A 21,219-nucleotide genomic window follows, 5' to 3' on the forward strand; every position below is an offset into this window, starting at 1 on the left:
ATTAAATTAACTAGGTCCATTTGCATCTAAAATAGAAGAGTAAGGTGATTTCAGCACTGGACTACAGTCTCTATATAGTTGGCTCTATACTGTGGTTTAAGTAATCCGCCCAGGGCTACCTTTCCTAGACATCGTCACTTGGACAAACCTTTAGTGTCATGACTACTCATAGAGCCAGATACTTACTGTCCACATTAGAGAAGAAGGAAAACAACAAAATAAATGCAGTCTTCTAACTTTCTCTAATGAGAAATAAAAATATTTTCAGGAAATACTTCCTTAAGTATTAGTTCACAGTCATTTCAACCACAGCTGCAAAAAGCACACACTTTTAAGAGCCCCCAGAGCAGCCCTGGAGTGCTAAGTACACCTACCCTAACAGCTGAGAAGGACTAGGCACTGAAAGGGAAGTCACCTGTGAAAGGACACTTAACCTTCAAGCTTATTGCTTGTACTGCAGTGCTTTCAAGAAGGCCTCATTCAGGAATGAGACCCAGCTGTCACACAAATGTACTGTTTGTGACAAATAGAGAACTGCAGGCTTTGGGTAGGATGGGAACTAAAGATGGGTGAAACAAGGAAACTAAGAGCCAGTTTCAGCAAAGAGCAGTCAGAGAGCTCTAGTCATGGACATCTCTTCTTTACTATCTGCTCCTACCCAGGGCTGTGCTTGCTCATTTGCTTAAAAAAAACCCAACAAAACAAACAAACAAGAAAGCACATCAGGACCCAAAGAGCACATATACAAAGGAGAGATTTTTTCAGATGGAACTGTGATTACTACCTGCCACTAATGTTTTAGACTGACTTGGTCTTGTCTTGGTGCAGTGGGATGGCGTAACTGACCTATGGAAGCATTCTTCAACTGTATCATCTCTGGTTTTGTAGCTTTCAAAAGTCATCAGTGCATCTGTCATAGCAGGAGGGTGACACTTGCTCCAGCACACCAACACAACTAAGAAGATACAAGCCTGAGCTCTATTCCATTTTTCTGGCTTGTCAACAGCCTTGCAAATTTCTCAGTTATGATAGTAAAACCCACATATATACAGCAGCTATTTGGTGGTGTACTGTTAAAGAGTCCAGAATGGAAATGGAGCAAAGAAAAATGCCATATTCAACATCAATTAAGAAGGCAAGAACATAATTACCCAGTACAAAATCTGGGCATGATATCAGAGCCCCTTCACAAACTAACATGACCACCTGTGTAATGTTTTAAGTAGATGCCACCACCTTGAGCAGGAAAATACCCCCAATATGTTCCATCACAGGAACATGTCTTACTAAGAGGGGAGAGGAAAAAAAAGTACTGGTTCAGTTCACCTTCAGTTCAGAGATCACTGCAGATTGCTTTTTCAACTGACAAAGACTGTGAAATTCAGCATTTAAACTTTTTTTTTTCCTCCATACCATCTGAACAGAAGAAATCATTAAGTGTAAGAGAAGAATTGTTCAGTGAGTAGTGTTAAACGAGCTCAGTAGTCCTTCCTGGCCTTAAGATCCAGAGAGTTCACCACACAATAGCAGTTCCCACACTAGTAACCTACTTCATGTTTAAAGGTTTTAAAGACTGCAGTTAGCTTTTAGCATGAGTGAGACTGACATTTTAATTACACAGCCTCCCACCACACTGCAGAGTATCCTCCTTTCCTAGTACCGCAGAGCATTTCTTCCTTTCCTCTATGAGATTACTAGTAACCACCTGCCCCCCCCAAAAAATCCCATTCAGCTGGAAACATCTTCATTAATAACGTATCCCTTGGTCCACCCATTTGTGTAATTCCATGCATAAATACCCATACATTAAGCAAGAATACACACAAAGCTGCTGTTGGGTACCTCCCAGCAAATGGAAAGAGTTCATCACTGAGCAAGCATGTCTGAGTAGCTTTGTCATCTGTGGGCTGACCAGCAAACTACTGTTTTTAGAAATACTGATTTGAGTAGTCCCTTACCACATTACTAGTTCTAAGAATTCAGTTTTCAGAGTCTGAGACACACAGAGATCAGTGCTTGTAGCATTTAGTCTAGAGCAAGAAATAAAGGGAAGGAGCCATGGCTTTTTCTGGAGGGGAAGATACAGCCAGGGACGTGTCTGCATTAGCAATATTTTGTGACAGGTTCTTGCAAGCAATGTCATAGCCTTTTCTTTTGACTATGAAGTGAGACAGAAAGTCTTATACAAGCTGCAAACACATTTAAGGAATAAACAGTTTGCGTAAGTTGCTGCTTTGAGAGATCAATTCCTAATGTCTGGGGGGAAAAAAGAAAAAAAGAAAACCCAAACCTTTCTTCATTTATATTCCCCTTCTGCTGCATCAGCACAGTCCTTTGTTTACTGTCTGCAAAGATGCACTCCAATACTAGTGGAATGTGTATGTTAAATCTGTAGAGCAGCTTTAATCCCCAACTCAACCTCACAAAAGCAAAGTTTCCCAGGAAAAGGGAGGATGATAGCCAAGCACAGCAGTACCACAAAGGACCAATTCACAGTAAAAATTTTTACAGGCGTTGCATGGATGTGTAAAACTTTTCTTGAAAAGAAAAGGAAGTTTAATATTTCACCTGAAAACTCATCACTCAAGCTGCAGAAGCAGCAGTCTAGCTAGAGGAATTAAAAACAAAAGCGGGGCAGGATTGAGGATGCTTTGAAATATACTTCTCATCTGGTATTTCTGCTGCTTTGAAGTAGGAGAAGCCACAAATGATGACCATACAGTGCACACTGGATTTGCTTGATGGTATTACTACAGACAGTCCAGATAACATCTTAAACACACAAACATGATTTGTGTTCTTGATGTCTGGGGAAGAGAGTAAGGATACATTGCAATTGCATTAGTGACTTAAAAATATGAAGGAAAAAGTACATAAAGATATTTTATTTTCAGAACAAAGCCTGGCAATACAATGAAACTTTCTATAGTGAATGCTGTAACAAAAATCATACTGGGCATCAGTGAGGCCAGCCTGGCACTAGAAGCAATACTGTTGGTGATGCCAACACTGTCCATGAATTCTTAAATCATGGGGTCTCTTACCACTTGTAAATGTATCACCTTTGTGGTGCCAAACTGACTGTGTCTGGCTGAAGCAGTTCACAAGCTTGTCTAACTACCGGGCTTCTGATGGGACAAGGGCTTCCCAAATGTTCAAATGCAAGGTTAAAAGCAGAAGGCAGAGCTTTAAATTGTGTTCAGTCCATTTTTTGGAGTGTCAGAACAAGACCATCTCATGTTAAATTCTACCACAGATCTGTTCAACGATGCCATTCCTGTACCTGCCAGCAATGAATCTGGCAAGACTTATCACCATTGTAAAACATCAAGTACAGATTTCCTTGGGAGTGATCCAGCTGCAGGTGCTAAAAAGCATTTTGACTCTTGTCTTGGCCTGACAGCCATTTTATGTGTGATCTTATGTGCTGGAAACCTCAAGCTTTCCTATGATAAGGTGAGAACATTTTGGAGTTCAGGAGACAAATATTAAAATTCTTGTCTGTTTCTCACACCCCCTCATAACTAGATTATCCTTTTTAATATCTTTGGGGTTGTGTTTTTTCATTCACATGAGATTTCCCCTTGGGTTTTTACCTAGCCTGAGGACTTCATAATAACGAATCAAATTAAATTTCTGGCAGCAGCAGGATATATCTCAGGTAAAGACAAATTTTTTTTTTTAAAAGTATCATCAATGTCAAAACAAAAAGAAGAAAGAGCATCCCTTGGATGCAAGATATCACAAGTTCAGATCACTAGGCTAGACTTCAGAAGGAGGGAAGGAACTAACACGGAGTATATCCCACATCAAAACACAGGACTCGCAGGAGATGAAAAAAGTCACAGAGCAGTTATACAGGAACCCCACCCACTTCCCAGAAGCTGTGAATCTTCACATTCCTTGCACACACTTTGTCACTGTCCTACCCCTCCGGGCCATGAAAAAAACCCCCCATGTAGCACATCATGAAATCATGTAGCAGCTGGAAGGCTCGTGGGAGACTCTGGTGCACTCCAGCTCCCTCTGCACTACATTTTCTGGGTGCAGATTACCTGTGCAAGGTGCCATGTAAATCCTACAGTATAAAGCAGATCGGAAGATAAAGCTTGCCCAAAGCTAGCAAAACTTGGAGCCCTGTATTCTACCTCCCCAAACAAAAGCGGGTGTTTTCTCTGAACCGCACCCACCTGCACAGGAAAAAAAAAAAAAAAAAAGAGGAAGACAGGAACTTTTCAAAGCGTGGGTTCTCAGAAGCCACTACCAGCTACAGGGTGGACCACTTTACCACACACATGGAAGCTGCTGTCAAAATAATTTCAATTTTTACCTCTCAGTGTTTCAGCTGCTGCAGGAGATTTTTCATTGCATCTTCTACCAGGACAGAAGGAAAGTTCTTTTAGTTTGATTAGAAAATGGGAGTAATATCCAGAACCAACATATGAAGACAAAACCAGCTATTCCCAAAAGACTGTAACTATTCCAACTACTGCAATGGCCAAAAAGTTAGCAATTGTTCCAATTTTCTTAAAAGACTGAGAGGGAGCTATGGTGCATGACTGAAAGATTAGCTAATCACACACAAACTGAATGCATTTGGAGAACAGTCTGGTGCCCAAAGTTCACATTCCAGCTGGGCAGAGTCCCAGTCCTCTTCCACCCCAGACCTCAGCAGCGCTACCCAAGCAACAGCGAACTTGGAGCAAAAGGGCATTTAGGAAGCGCTGAGCCGATTCGGGCTCCGAGAGGGCACGACCAGTTCCAGCAAGCCTTTAGCACTAGGATAATCAGCATTTTGTTTCCGCTGCCATTCAGGTCTATAAATCAATCATCTGAATGCAGTTAATCACAAAGACCATGTAAATAAGATGTCCTGCCTTGGACAGGTCTCTAACAGAGTATAGGGGTCACACTGGTATCAAACCAAGCCATCGAGCCCAGGACACTGAAGGGCAAGTCAATGACTGCTTTGTAAGATTAGGGCACGGAAAGCTATCCTTCTGCCTCACGCATCTGGATGAATCCCAACATTTTGCTTAAATATCTTCACCTCTCCAGAAATAAACAGAACTAGCACACCCTGCCTTTTCAAGCGTGTCATAAAAATGCCTAGAAGGACAAGCCTTTTGCTAGAATTAGTGCATCTGGCAGAGCAATGCACCTAAATCATTCCCATCAGGTTTCATCTTCAATTCACAGAGATCCAAGCCAGCTATAAGACTGCGATTGCTACCGCAAGGCTGAGAGAAATGAGTCAAATGGGTCAGTTTACCAAGACAACGAACCTATTAAGAATCCAGTAACATGCAGAAATTAGACACACAGCACTCAAACACTATTACACTAAAAGTTTTTGATACCAGTGAACAATACAGTGAAATATTAAACTAATGCAGGGTGGTGGGAAGGAGAATAAAGCAAGGGGGGGGGGAGGAGATTAGGAGGTGGCACGATCATAGGGTAATTTAGGAGCTAAGAAAAACAGATATGCCTTTGTAAACCTCAAGCAACACATGCATTCCCAAGAGATACAGACAATATTCCTACTAAGGACTAATTGATATACAATACCTCAGGGATTTAATTAATTACGTCTGTTACAGAATTACAATAGGGAGGCAACTATCAATGCAACAGTTACTGAATATTTCAGGTTGCCATTTTTTCCCTGAACAAAAGACCGCAAATCATCAATTTTTACTAAGTTCAGCCAAACTGCTGCTCAGGCAGATTCTTCAGTTGTTAGCATTGCTGGAGCACATCTTACTGTATGAGAGCTCTACTGATATCAATGTTTATGGAGAACAGGACATTACGTGCTGTTTGAGGCACACAGTATCTGGCCCCATGTGGCCGAGTGCCTTAAAATCACATCCTAAATGAACATTACTCAAATCTATTTTCCAGGTGGACAAAAGCAAAACAGGCAGCAAACAACCGTAAGAAAAGTGACAGATCTATCCACATTTCAGGTAGCTCATCTCTCCTTCTTTATGAATAAAGGCCACTCAAAGACAATGAAAGTGCAATACAGTGACTTGAGTCTTGACACACTTCTGAGAATCTGTTAGTCTTGAAATCAGTCATCACCTTCATATCTTAAGCACACTGAGGCTGAGATGGAACATACAGTACTATTTCTCCTGCTATGTGACTAGCTTCTTGTTGAATGCCATTTAAATTGCATCTAAAAAGCATCTTTACGAGATGCTAGAAGATATCCACAAGACTCAAGTCGATATCCTATTACAGTAAGAAGCTGTTTTTAGTCCTGCTGAAGTGACAGTTTATTTAGGGAAAGGAGAGAGACTGCACATGTTTTCATACCAACCTCTTCCTAGAAGTGGTTAAACTGAAATGCTACGCTTTTGAGAGAGCCACCATGCAGCTGCGGATCAATCATGTACCATTAACGTGGACTGACAGGGAGAAAGGCCAACACGTACACAGTTCTCAGAACTGAAGGATGAGGAGTACTAATGTAATGTTGTTATGACGGAGGCGTATGGAAAGGGGCCGAGCAAGAAGGAGCTCAGCATCAGGAGCCTTGAATCAGAGTGCCATAAATCAGAGGCATGTGCTGGGGCAGCTGTTCAGAACTGTGCTATCAGAGATCCTTTACAGAAGGTCTGCAGTAATATTTGGGGAGGAAAGAGATCAGAGCATTTCAGTTTCTCTTTCGATGAGGTTACTGACACAAGACAAAAAAAAAAAAAAGTATTTATCTTTCCCAGTCTTATGTTTTCGTGGTACCTTAACAGTCACCCACTCACACTGAGTTAATAAACTACAAAGGCTTAACTGTATCCTTGAACAAGGAACCTCAGAAAGTTACAATAAAACAGGTTTGGATGGGAAAACAGGAGTAAATCTAACCTCAGTCCACCGGTTTGTTTGATGGTTTTATGTGGCAGTCTTATCCCTTACCCCTGGTCCCCCACCCACTCCCACACACAATCCCCATCCCTTTTTAAGTCTGATTCAGAGCCCAATAAACTCTGTTGTGAAACTCCCTGTCCCTTAGCCCCTAGTCTTACAAAAATGCCAGTGCTTACTCAAGGCTATCTGCACTGAGGGCAGCTGGTCTACTCACATGATTTCAGTTAAGCATCTGCAACCCGTACACTGTAAGTTGTTCCCATGCGTCTGTACAAGTCTGTGGGTCAGCTAGGTAGTTTGTTTCTACCGGAACACAGAATAAATCTTAGTATCACCTTTGTTGTGATTGCAAGACAGTTTATTGATAAATAGTATATTTCTTTCTCAGTTAAGTATTAGATATTCTCATTCACACGTGAAGTACTTCTTACATGAATCCTGGCATTCTGTGTGTTTTCAGAGCCCGAAGGTCTATCAAAATCAACACATGGAAAAGGCTGGCCTAAAAAGAGATACACTATACATAAAAAGAGAGGAAGACAGACTTGTGTGCATTGAAACACAGTTGTAATCCAAACTGTCCCAGAATAACACGAGGACACAAACCTGAAGACAAATGCAGTCATCCCCTCCCCAATAAATCTGAAAGCAGTCCCTCTAGAATTAATTGATCGTAGGTACACAAAAAAACTCTTTAAGCAATCAAGATTTGTAGCTGGCGGAGTGTCATACATTTAATGTGTTCTGCTTCCAGCAGCAGTCTTTGGGTGCGAGTAAATTCTCAAATACATGATTTCTTTTTCTCCCCTCCCTCAGCATTGGATAACTTTTGAATATAATGCAATAATTTGTATTAATTAGCATTTTTTGTTCAAATCAAACATCAGTTCAAGAAGCCAAGTTCATTGCCTCTACCTGACCAGACTCGCAGAGGTACCAAGTAAGTATACCTGCTGCTTTTGCTAGGGGTGCTCAGGGCACTCTTTTGAAAGACAGACCCCAGACTCCTCCAGGTGGCAAAGAGAAGTCAGAGCCTACTTTCAGTATCCAGTGACCCCAGAAGAATTATTAAAAAAAGCAGCTCAGTTAAGACTGAACAATCACAACTACCTTTATTCCTGTCACCTTACCGATTCAGAAATAGTGGACTGCCTTAACCCTTTCATGAAGCCTGACGAGCACAGCCTTGGACCGGAGAGTTTGGTGACAGAGAAGTCCAGTAGTGCTAGGAGAAGGTAATTCAGACAATAAAATCATGCATTCTCAGCAAGAGAATCCAATAAGTTGCCTTTCTCCCAAAAGGGACCTACAACCAAGAATTTCACTGTCTTGAGAAAGAGGAGCAATGAAGTTTTTAACAGGCTCCTGAGCCTCATAAAAGTGCTCAGGAGTCTACACAAGAGTCACTCAGCTTTGAATGTTAGTGGATCATAACAAGAGTGTATGATTTTTCCTGGCTCGGAAACAACTGGGAGAAGATTAAAAGAAAAAAGCCCCCACAAAGAAGAACTCGCTTAAGTATTATGGTTAAAAATGCCATGAAAAACAGAGGAAAGGGGATACACATCCTAACCAGCCTTTCTTCTGTGACTGCCGTGGATAAAGAACCATCTGGTCACGTAGTCACGAATGCATTCACATCCACTCCTGCTCCACAAAACCCAGGCTGATGTGACTGCCAGCGTGAAGTCACTGAAAACAACTTAACCCCCTCTTTCCGATTTATCTGGTCTTCGTCTGCCTTCACCCCTGTTAGTTCGAAGGGGGAAAACAGGGCTTGCATGCATTGGTGGGGCAGAGCTGAACACAACAGATTTCCATGGCAACGAGATACAGCCCCAGTGAGGAAGGCCTGTTAATAACTGTGAGGCGATGTGCTCCGCAGAAACAGATTTTTCTATCAGACAGCCAGAGATAGCAGCTCATGTTCATACGCAAACGTGCAAGGAATCTGATTCTTGGCCTTGTACAACCCCACTGAATTCAGCCAGAGCTACGCCAACGTAGACCACAGCGAGATAGAGACCGGCATTTGGTGTTAGTAGGAAAAATAAACAGGCAATATGGAGAAACACTCTGCCTTTGAAAACAAAGTAAGAGTACTCCTAAGACATTCCTCATTAACTGAATATTTATTGTCAAACTGCAGGAAAACCCAGCGCTAGTATGAAAGGGAAAGCAACTGTGTAACGCAGAAATTTGTGCATACTGTACCATCACCTACTGCCTGTGCTTTTACCTTTGACAAGTGCACATTTATACAGAAGCTGAACCTCTTACAAATAACCCTGCTGCATTTGGAAAGGGACGGAGCTGTAATTATCCCAAATTCTCTACTGAGAGAGTCAATCATGTGGCCTTTGTGACATTTAGGCTCCTTCCCATTAAAATACAGTTACAAACACTTTCCAACATAACAATATTCTATGCACTCGTTAGTATCCTCCAAACTCAACTTTGCTTGTAACAGACTGCTAAGTCTTCTGGCCATAATCATGACAAGCTTTGCCTACATATGTAAGAATACGGTCTCCAAATAATACACTGGATTCAATAGGACAAGTCTCGGTTTACAAAGTTAACAGCACGCACAAGGCTTTGCAGGACCAGAGCCCCAGTGAGGAAGAGCTGAGGCCATTAGCAAACTTTTCCAAATCAAGCAGAAAAACAGCAACTGTCTCACTCACAGTGTACGCTCTACTGGAAATGCACAAAAAGCCATTTATATCAAGCATAAGAAAAATATGCCATGTACAGTTTATAAAAATATCTTTAACAAACTAAGAACAAAGCCAGAAACTGTCCAAGCAGGCTTAACTGGGCAGGGGGGGAGAAAAGAGTAATTTCATGGGCTATGTTGTAGAGCAGAGCAGCAACAGCCACATCCTACCAAAGTTTTATTTAAGCCCTACAACTTCTCCTGACACTGCAATAGGTGGAACCCAAAACAACTCAAAAGTAAGACTGAAGGCAGGCACTGCAAGTGCAAGGCTGTATTTTGTATTATGTGATAGGGCTGTATAATGCTACCAAACACCTGATTTTAATAAACAATCCCTGGTTACATACAAGCATCAGGGCTGACTCTGTGACAGGCTCATCCTTGTTCAGAGTCCTGTTCATCAGAAGGATGATGACTACCACATAGCTACAACATTTTAAGTCCATGGTTTCCCAATTGCCAAAGTGTCTGGTAAGCTTAAAGTACACGAGCCCCAAGGCTGCTTGCTTCACTTGAAAAGAAGAGTGGCGCCTTGTATCGCCATTGTTTATACAGATATGGTAATTAAAAATTGCACTGTAATGCATTCAATAATAGTCTTATTGTTCCCGTGAACTGAACTGCTCCAGTTAAACATGATATCACAGCTAAATAATCTGCATTTATACTTTTTTTTTTTTAACTTTTTTTTCTAGCTGTATATGGACTCTGGGCTTCTTCACCATAGATATTTCCAGCACATCTCAAAGCAAAACATCTTCCTGCTAAACCAAACGCTTACTCCACATTCCCGTGGAGCATGGTCTCTGACGCCTCAGCAAGCGCTGCGCTGACACTGAACCCAGACTCGAGAGTGACATACAAGGATAACCTCTAGCCGATAAAAACGGCAAGACTCTCCACACATTTCTCAGTAACACAGCAGCACGCGCAGATACCATTCCACAGGTGTGCTTAGCGCAGAGCTGTTTACATTAAATACAACTGAAGGGCATTAGCAGGGCTGGCTGACAGCACTGGAGCAGCGGTCACGGGAAACCAGTAAGGCACACTTCTTAAACGTTTAGAGCCTTAATGAAAAGCAGCAACGAGGAAACACCACAGCTATAAAAGAAGCAAGATTACAGGCTAGCCACCACATTGTACAACATCCCATCTTGTGGCAGGTAACCTAGGGGTTTGACAGAAAGCCCTGGCAGCCTTCCAGCATCAGGCAGGCCTGTGGAAGTCAGACAACCCCACTTTCCCTGGCCTTCAACGCGGCGGGCAGGTGGGGGCTGCCGAGCACACACCCAAACTGGCTCGGGGCTTACCTACCTGCTTCAGGAGGAACTTATCCTCCGCGTTGATCTTAAGGGAGACGGCCAGGTGGATGGCGGAGAGCACCACCCCGCTGATGACCGCGGCCCTCATCCGCACCGGCAGCAGCGTGTAGATGCTGTAGATAAAGAAGACGGTCCACCAGATGCCCTCCGAGGCACTCCTGGGCCACACCAGCAGAACCCCTACCACTTGCACTGCCAGGATCACCAGGATGACGGAGTAGCACGCCAACCACATGTGGTCCTGGTGGAATTCGTTGCGGTTGCACACCATGCACAGCACCACCATCAGCAGGATGGCCAGAGAGAGCACCACGACGTAGGATACCTCATAGTGGCCGTGCGCGGCGTGGAAGATCAGCATGACCACGCAAACCAGCACCAGCACGGCCATGAGCATGGTGAGGCTGCTCTGGTTGAGACGGAAGAAGTAGCGCTGATAGAGGCGCTCCAGTTTCTCCGACTGGAACTTCTTGGACCTGAAGATTTGCAGCAGGCTGCTGCAACAGCTGCCCATGGAGAAGGCCGCCTCGGAGTCCCCCTCGTCCCCGTCCTCCTCCTCCAGCTCCTCAATCTTGGCCTTAATGCGTTTCTCCTCCAGCCCCAGCTCCACGGACCGGGGCCGTACCTCCCCCTGCTCCCCCAGCTGCCGGGGGCTGGCATTGTTGGGGGCAGCGGGGGAATCACCACCAGGCGGGTGGCGGGACCGGTGACGTCGGCTGTCGTCACCGTGCTCCTGCCAGGCAGATTTGGACCTAAAGCTCATCATCCTGCAGCCGCTCTCCCCGCGGCTCCGGCTCGCCTGGGGCTCGTAGTCTTCCTCGCTCCTCCACCTGCTCGACATGCGGGAGGCCTTCTTGCCCGAGGACCTGTTGGGAGGCGGCGGGTAGGAGTAGCCATTGGCCCGGGCCTCCGCTTCGCCCCAGGCCGAGCGGTGCTGCTCGGTGCCTGCCCAGGGCGCGGGGCCGCCGAAGCCCGGGGGGCTGACGCTGTTGGACCGGGACATGCCCTGAGGGAAGGGGCAGCGGGGTGAGGGGACGACCGCCGGCCAGGAGCGGGGGGGGCTCCCGCGCCACAGGGGATGAGCAGCTAGCTGGGAGCAAACCCCCGAAGACAGCAGGGGGAAGGGAAAAAAAGGAAAAGAAAAAAAAAAAAAGAAAAAAACCAAACCCAAAAGCAAAAAAAGGGCAAAACCCGCAAACGCCCCCAAAGTCTCCGGGGCGGCCCCCAGAGCCGGGGTCTCCCCGGCGGGACCCTCAGGGCAGCGCGGCGGCGGCGGGCGCCATCGCCGGCCCCGGTGCTTTGACACCCCCGAGCGAGCTCGGCACCGCCGGGGCCGGGACGGCCCCGCCTCACGGCAGCTCGCCGTCAGCCGAGCCGCGGCAGCCGCAGGGGCTCCGGGCGCCGCGGGGGAGCCGCATCGCAGCGCGCCGCGCCGGCCCGGCACCCGCCGCTCGGGGCCGGGCGCAGGGCGGGCGGGCGGCGGCACCGGCCGCCCCGCGTGGAGGCGGGCGGCTTCGCCGCGGGCCGGTCGGCGGGGAAGGCACGGAGGCTCAGGCTCGTAGGGCCGCGGCAGCCGGCGGCGGCGGCGGGAGCATCCCCTGCCGGGGGGGCCCTGGGCGCGGCGGGGCTGCCCGGGGCGGGCCGGGCTGCGGCGGTGGCGGCGACCCTGCCTCGCCTCGCCTCCCAGCGGCGGCGGTGGCGGAGCCCCGGCGGCAAGACAGGGCCGGCGGCAGCCGCGCTGCTCATGCACACGGCGGCCGCCGCCGCTCCGGCTACCGCTCCCGCTACGCCGCGGCGCCTTCGAGAGGCGGGAGCGCCTCTTCCACGGGCACCGGGGAAGGGGAGAAACGAGCAAATCTGCAGGGAAAGGGGGAAAAAAAAAATTAAAAAAAAAAAAAAAAAGCAGAAGAAAAAAGGCGGGGGTTCGGCGCTCCCTTCCCCCGCGCTGTCAGAGCAGCGGAGCGGCGTCGGCGCGGGGCTACGGGCGGCAGCCGCCCCGCGCGCGCCTCTCCCGGGGACGGCGGCGGCGGCCTGTCCCGGCCCCGCGCCTCTTTGTACTCCCCATTCAACCGGGCGCCGGCCGCGCCGGCCCCCGTCACCGCCCCCCGCCGGCCCCCATTGGCGAGCCCCCCGCCGCCGCCCGCCGCCATTGGTCGCCGCCGCCAGCCGGCCCGCCAATGCGCGAGGCCGAGGGGCGGACCGCCGCGGAGCGGCCGTTAACTCCTTCGGCGCTCCGCGCGCCGCGCCGGCCGAGGGCGCTCCCTGAGGCGCCAGCCCGGCGGCCTCGCTGAGGTGCTTCCCAAGGGATCGGCCCTACTGGCGGTCCCACCCGCCGGAGAGCGGCTGGGTTTTGCCAGCGCCCGCCGTAACGGGAGGGAAAGGGGGTTACCTCTGTGTTCTGCCTCATCTTCGAGGCTGTGGGCTCTTGACAGGTACCTTTCCCTGGAGGAAGGGGGGGGAAAGGGAAACCGCCTCCTCCTCAAGAGGTCAGAAACGTCAAGATCGAGCAACAGCGGCCAAAACGCTGGTGAACAGAGGAAGGTAAAGCCCTAAAGAAACCTCCCCCGACCTCGGTACCTATTACCAGACCTACTACTAACACAGCAAATAAGGCTAAAATACAAATACAGGCTATTGTTGGGGTTTTTTTCAGCCACCTAAACTGCAGCCCACAGACAGCGTTGTGACACGGTCTTAGTGGAGCGTATATTCTCCGACGTGGTTGTGGGGCGCAGGGAGGATACCACAGCAGTTCCCAACAAGTTTGAAACACCAGACTCTTGTACAACATTCCTTCAGATGATCCACTCTTTCTGCAGATGTGAGCTAGCCTATTAATGATTTAACATTGTTATGTACTAAGAAGAATATTATCGCTTGGTGTCCTGTATCATGTTTTATTAAGAACAAACTGTCAAATCAGGAAACTGCTTAGCTTAAGTAGTGGAAAATGATACTTGTCCAGATGTTCGTCCAAACGTTGAAGATCCCCATGCACAAGTAGCCCTTAGGAGTAGTAGTGCTGAAGCTGTGCTTATCAAGGCACAGAGATAAGGCAAGGGTTGTAGAGAGCTGGCACTGGTGGATACAGTTGGCAAAAGCAGGTAATCTTCCAAACACAAGCTCTTCTTCACGCGTCCTTTACGCTTGCAAGTAACTCCACAAACTACAGCAATTTAAGCCTTTCTATATTTCAGTGAAGATTTGTAAAATCATATGCTGAATTTTCAGCAGCTGCTTCCACAGAGCATCTTTTACTTACCAGGAATACAGAGTTCAAGATTTTCACTAAAAAAATGCACGCAACTATTACAGTGATGCTCACTCATGTGACATTTTCCTGCCAGATGCTACATACCGCAGCTGATCAAGATTGCATTCACAGTTCCCCTTCCACAAGGAGACATTTTTATACATAAATACTACTATCTTTCAGATGGAATTTATCTTTTCTTGGGATATTATACGATGCTGTCCATGCTGTTTCCATACACTAAAGTAGAACAAAATTCAAGAATTCTATGGTTGGTTACTCTGGCTGCACAGTGCCAGAACTGTAGGGATAAAGACAGTGAAACGATTCTTCAGTGAATCGTAAATTAGGACAGGTCTTTTTGTTTTGTACACAAAGTCCCTTTTTGGAGTTCTTCTCTCACAGCCAGCAGAAAAAGATCTCACTTTTTCACAAAAATGTGCAATTGTAAAACCAAGTAAAGGGAGAAAGATGACGCTCAACAACTTAATGTTTAAAATCAGTTCAGCTTGACAGAAAATGACTAAGTAGGTATGCGTAAGAACCAGGCATGTTCCAGATCCAACATCAACATCCTACTACATTTAGTTCTGGATATCAACAAAGCATTGCTCAGGTAGTGGGCCAAATAATTTTAAGGTTCTTATGTTTCACTACTGGGACTAAGTCAAGTCTTATTTAGCTCTGCATGATGATAGCCTCTGGAAGCCTGAATCCAAGACAGGATTCCACTGTACAGTAAGCTATAGCCCCTTCTCCAGAAAGTTTACATATACAGGTACCAGAAACCAGTAGTTTCAATTCCAGACTATCATTCATGTTTCTTTTCACTATGTCATTTTGTTTAACATATGAATAGTTTTGCTTTTTTCTAATGTTACAATAATTGATGCTAAAGCTGAAGACATCAAAGTTGGGGTTTGGGGTTTTTTTTTTGTATTTGTGGGTGTTTGGTTTTTTTTTTGTTTTTGTTTTTGGTTTTGTTTTGTTTTGTTTTTTTAATTCCTTAGCCAGAGGGGGAAAAAGCTTTGTCCTTGCTAGAGGGGAAAACAAGTCTTCAACCACAAGTTTGTAACGTTAAAAACAGGTAGGTAAATATGAGGTGGCAAGTTTAAAGAAAGGTAAAGGAGCAGTTAGAACAGATTCTGCAAGAAATCTGTAACTTGTGGAAACAATAAGGATGCTGTATTAGAAGCAAAGAGTTGTGCCAAATAATCAGGCACTTCACACAAAGAGGAGATACAGGGCTATGACAAAGAAGATGCAAGATTCCACATGGATACAAAAATCTTAAAACTAATGCCTACTTTCAGGTGATCACGTTACTGGATCTCCTATCTCGGAGCTATAGTAGAAAAAAAGGTAACTAGTAGGATATTGTAATATTCAGGGTACAGATTACAATATGGACAGTTTACCTACAGGTTTTATTCTAACATGCAGTTTCTTCAAGCTCTGGCTCTTGTTTCTAAGTCAGGAACCTGATTATAAATGGCAGATAAGGAACTATTGTTTGTCTCACCCGAAAGAGTAATGCGAGAAAGCAAAACCACAGCATATCCTCGGTGGCTGTAAAGTCATTTAAAAATGTCTAACGTTTATTCTAAGAACATTCAGGCAGTTATCCTCTGTTAATAGATTATACATAGATAGCACTTACCTTTACCTTTCATAACTTAGTCCAGTCAGTTTCTGAAGAATGACTGTAAAAGTGAGGAGCTTCTATATCTCAGTCCCAACACAGCTATTTACAAACTATTGACCTTAGTCAATACAAGTATTCTTTGTATTCTAATCTGTAAAATGAGAGTATTTACTCACTCTGTTCATAGAGATCAACAAACACAAATATCACAGGACTATGTAGTACCAAAACAGAGAAACTTACTATTCCATATCCAGAAAGGCTAATGTTCCACCTTCCACTCTAGCCTAGCCTTCCCAAATTCTGTTCACCCAACCATAAAAGCTATTCCTTTTTTTTTGGTGGGCAAAATTCCATTAGGTACCTTCAATCATAATTTAACCAAATTCTAGATTAAAATTGAACCCTGCCTCTTTGGGCTTCTCTCTTTTTCAAAAAGTATTTATCCAGTTAAAATAATACCTAAATGGAAGTACACACATGGAAGATTTAGAGAATGCTAGCACAAAATTACTAGAATATCAACTCCACAAGATCATTCAGGAAGCCATAAGAGAAACAACAAGTATAGGCAGAGAGCTAAGTGAAGCACAGATCTGAAGTTCTTCAACACACAAACAGTTCACGCAAATTCTGATTTCAGATGTAGCCTCATAAATCATATCAAAACATTTTCTTTATTATTATTATTACAACAGGTGCAGTAGACAAACATTAGCATTCTTTCTTTGCGTTATTTACTTAAAACAGGGAGTAACATCCAGTGACCTCAGAACACATCACACATTTCAATCTTCATGGCCTTCATGCACTACAAGATGCATGCATTAAATCCAGAACTCCAAAATATCCATGCTCCCTAAATTAGTGAAGCTTTTATAAAACAGGTTCTTGGTCCTTTCACCGACCATCTTTGCATAGTCCAAAACAGCCCTCTGAAACCCAGAGCTAATAAAAGAATCCATCTTGGAGGCATGAAATACTGACACTGAACAAGCTGCTATTATATACTCTCTTGGCCCTCCCCGCCCCCCCCATATCTGATGATTCACAAGGAATAGAATCAAAAGTCAGTAGAAAACTGTGAAAACACAAAACCACAGCCATTTAAAAAAATAAACAAAAAGCCCAACCCAAAACAACCTGACTCATCACTAACTTTTACATTTTTTAGAGGTACATAGAAGCCTAGCAAGACATAGTGCTTACTGAATCAGGTTTATCAGCTTTTTCACAGCAGCATCCACAACATTTCACCTGTTTAGGACAAGCTAGAGCTGGGATGCAGTCTGCAACTCATACATATGCAATACAGGAGGACTGCATCATGAAATTGACCATACCACAAATAATTCATGTGGTCATTCACAGGGATTTCACATAATCCTGACATTAAGAAAAAAAGTAGCCAAGGATTCCACTTCTCTACAAAGATTGTGAACACAGCAGCTCGTTTGTTAACTGCAGCCCATATATACCTACTCAGTAGACAGCCTTGCTAGCTCACCTATGGATAACATCAAAGCAACGTTAGCCTGACTAAAGTATTGTCCCAAGTGGACTCCTGTAGCCTGTATGAAGCTCAGAGCAGATCAATTATGCTTTTGGCACATAAGCTATTCAGTTTTAAGCTAGTTTACCAAATACCTTTACATAAGCTGTAGTGAGGCTCAGTCTTAAGTTCCACTTACAAAATTGCTAAACTTAACTATTTGTGCTTGTATTGCAGACAAGTGGCACCAATAGTTAAGGTCATACATGCCTAAAATGGAAGTGTGTGATAGGCCTTGTTATTACAGCACTAAGCACACCAGCAACCCATCAACTTCTACTACCAGGAAGCCTAGCTTCAGTACACCTGAAAAAAGGGCCCAGTGTCAGGTGGGTTTGCCCATCAAATTCATACTGAAAAAAACAGACCAATACTGTCCTAATTACATAAGGAACCACAAGAGGGTGCGTGGAAAAGTGTTACTCTGTGCACAAGACTAACAAAACCTAGCCTCAAATGTTTTCATCTTACTTTGTGTCCATCCCCCTCCTTATTTACTCTGACATGAGATTAGCACATGCTGTAGATGGTCTGGAGCTAAGCACAGACACAAGTTGTAGGAATTTCTTTAAGACTTCTACCCTTCTTTCAAATCTGGCTGTACTTTTTAGTGACTGTAGTCCCAGTCAGGAACGGGTAAATGTGCCAGAAAAAAAAAAAATTATAGCCTACCCTGTTTTCATGAGAAAGCCAGGCTTGAATAAAAATATACAAAACCAGGCAATGCTTTTTATTGAAAAGTTATTCTGAATTACATGACTTCAATGGGCAGATAACAATACATCATACAGTACATTTATTCTTAAGAATTCATATAACAGGACTCCAATGATAGTTTGTTATGCAAACAAGTATCAGTTTAAAACATGTAACTGAGAATAACTAAATCACATGATTTTTAACACCAGTGGTATGTAGTAGTTTTACATCTTCCCACCAGCAATTTATTTCTTCAAAATCTGGCAAGCTATGGCCTGATCTGCATATCCTTTGATTTGACAATACTTTTTGAAGAATAATTCAACACCTTCAGATTGCAGAGCTTACTTCTGGTACAGCTTTTACAATATCAACTGTTAATTTCGAGTCTCACTAAGTAAACTAACCAGCAGTGTCTTACTTTCAATTTCACATCCATTTCCTTGCTGATGCAAGAAAGCTTCTTCCACTGTTCCAGTTTGCTAACTTCAGAACAGTTAAAGTGCTTTGTTTACTTAATTTAAATTGCATCAAAAACATTTAATACTCAAACCAGCAACTTCCCAGAAGTAGTTTATACACAGGAACAGATGACTAAAACAGAGCACCTAAGCCACTGCATCCAGTTCCCCATATCATGTAATAAACATCTGGTGGAGAATGAAAGGGACTTCATCATGTCATCAGCACACCAGACAAAACAATGCAGCATTTCCATTAAACACTGTTATTCTGCCTTAAAAAACAAACAAAAAAAAAAACACCACCAAAAAAACCCAACAAACACCTCCCCCCCACCAAACCCAAAACCAAACCACCAACAAAACCAGCAACTACTGGATACCAAAGGAAAAAAGAAAGTTTTGTCAACTCCCAGATATTCTTTGGGAAGCAAAATGGTAGCTCTGTATCCTCTAGTACCTCTCCTCTTCTTCCATCTCATCTTTTTATTGACTGTTACTTAGTAGATAAAACCAGCAATCAGCATCTTTTTCTTATCCAGTATATGAAGTGGTTGTATTTTACCTGAAGAAACCTTTAACTAAAAAGCAAACCGATTTCATAAAAGCAACCTAGTGTTAGGCTAAGTGGAAGGTCCTCCACTTCCTATATCCTCTCCACAGCTAAATATTTTTGTAGGCATGCTAGATGCAGAAGACACAAAGGGCTGACCTTTAAATTGATATCAACTTAAAACTAATTTTAAAGATACCTGAAATGTCTATATACATATATATTCTTCAGATTATCAGACTGTTTTTAGAGTGAGACTAACCCACTATAGTGCCCAAGAGACTGAATGTAGATTACACAGCAAATATGATTCTGCGAGATCAAGTGTTCAAACTAGAACATGTCAGTATTAAAGTTTTTAATGTATCCTTGTTGTAAGTGATAACAGATGGTTTGCAGAAGATTGTGCAGACTGTCTGAAGCAGGAGTCAAAAAGAGAGGACAAAATGCAATTCAGTGTTCACAATTCAGCTGAATAAGCCTCTGCAAAAACTTCCACTAATGAATTTCCCAATAACAACAACCTCATGTAGTACCAGGTAATGTAAAATTTCTATGTACAAACTATACAGAATTAATTTAATCTACAGAGAGGCAGCACAGAATTTGTGCAAGTGTAACTAGACATGGAAGTGTTTCTAACATTGTGAATTATGCTTTTATAGTGGAAAATTGAAGTAATATGCATCTACTTAAAACACTAGGAAAATTGAGATGCAATATTGACAGTAACATCTCTTTCCCTAATATTAGCACATTATCAATGTCAGCACATCAAAGAGAAAAAAACCACACCTCTGACAATACTAATGCCCAGCTAATTCGTGAAGACAGAAGGGGCTTTGGGATCTTTCACATCTGTAATGGAAAGTATTATTCTGAAAATTAGTGACCAACAGTATTAAAAGTGTTTTATATTTTCCATCCACATTTTTAATTCTAACTGCTTCAAGGTAGCCTTCAAAAACCACCACAGAAGCTTCATTAATTCTTTCACTACAACATTAGAAGTCTTTTGACAAGTGTGGAAGAATATTTGTTTAGGAGATGGGAAGCAGAATTTAAAAGCCACTTGGTATTGAATTGAAGTTCCAGGCAGTTGGGTGGCTTGAATCAATCACTCCGAACTCTAGAAATGCTCAGTCCATACCAAATAAAACTGAATCACACAGAAATTCACACCTTTTTATTTTATACTCAGCACACCAGCACAGATCCTTCCTCAAGTCTTGTATCAAGAACTGCCAACACTTTAAGATGAGCCTTAAATACTTTTTAATGCTATCCCTAGGTAACTAAAATTGTTTCCACACATACTGTTTTCAAACTGCAAGGAGGAAACACAAATAACCAGTAGTAGTTATTTTAAGGCACAAATGGAGCTCAGCACCACTCTTCACAGCATAACATTTGAAAGAGAAGTTCTTAATTACACAGTAGTGCTAAGTCACATCTATCGTGTGTAGGACATGCGCTGAGGCAGGGCATGACAACATTATTTCATCCTGTCTGCAGTCAAACAAAAACATCACTGTAGCTGTGGAATCTTATGACAAGCATATGCCTAGAATAACAGCACTCACTCTGCAACTACTACTCAGTTCCTATTAGAGGATTATAACTTGTTATTTATGAGCATTAATGGCATCTAGACACAGTATTTAAATCTCTCTCAGGAAGTGTTAAAAATGCTAAGAACATTGCCATGGTAGCAGACATTTTATATTTAGTAAATGAACTCTGAAGTATTCTGTTGCATTAGTTAAGCATTCCACTACATTTGTAATACTCAAATGACTTTTTGTAGAAAACCATCACCATCTAGTGTACAGCTAACAACAGGAGAACAAAGAGCTTGCATTCTATTGAGGATCCTTCAGGAAGTTGTAAGTTTGAATGTTAACAGTCAGTTAATACATTCTTATAAATACCTCTTTTAGAAGTGAAAAGCAGAGCATTCATAAAAGTATCACGTTGCTTCATTCTTTTGTTTAAGCTCAAAGTTATATATGCCAAAAAGATCTTGTAAATTGCGAGGTACACATTATATACAAATGAATAAAAATACAGCCCTAATTCACATTTATAAAGTATCTGCTTTTGTTCCTTAAGTAGTAACAATACAACGTA

The 21,219-nt window shown here is 43.6% G+C and overlaps 1 protein-coding gene across 1 annotated transcript in view; it reads right to left on the minus strand.

Annotated features, from left to right (window-relative positions):
• The window catches only part of ADCY5 (adenylate cyclase 5), a 222,045-nt gene extending 209,885 nt beyond the window's left edge, over window positions 1-12,160 (minus strand). Inside the window, exon 1 of the mRNA XM_030016802.1 lies at window positions 10,919-12,160. Within this exon, the coding sequence (XP_029872662.1) occupies window positions 10,919-11,929 (1,011 nt within the window). The 5' untranslated portion in view covers window positions 11,930-12,160. The remainder of the gene's footprint in view (window positions 1-10,918) is intronic.
• Window positions 12,161-21,219: the final 9,059 nt, after the last annotated feature.

The sequence above is a fragment of the Aquila chrysaetos genome, chromosome 6, assembly GCF_900496995.4.
Source record: "Aquila chrysaetos chrysaetos chromosome 6, bAquChr1.4, whole genome shotgun sequence".
NCBI lineage: Eukaryota > Metazoa > Chordata > Aves > Accipitriformes > Accipitridae > Aquila > Aquila chrysaetos.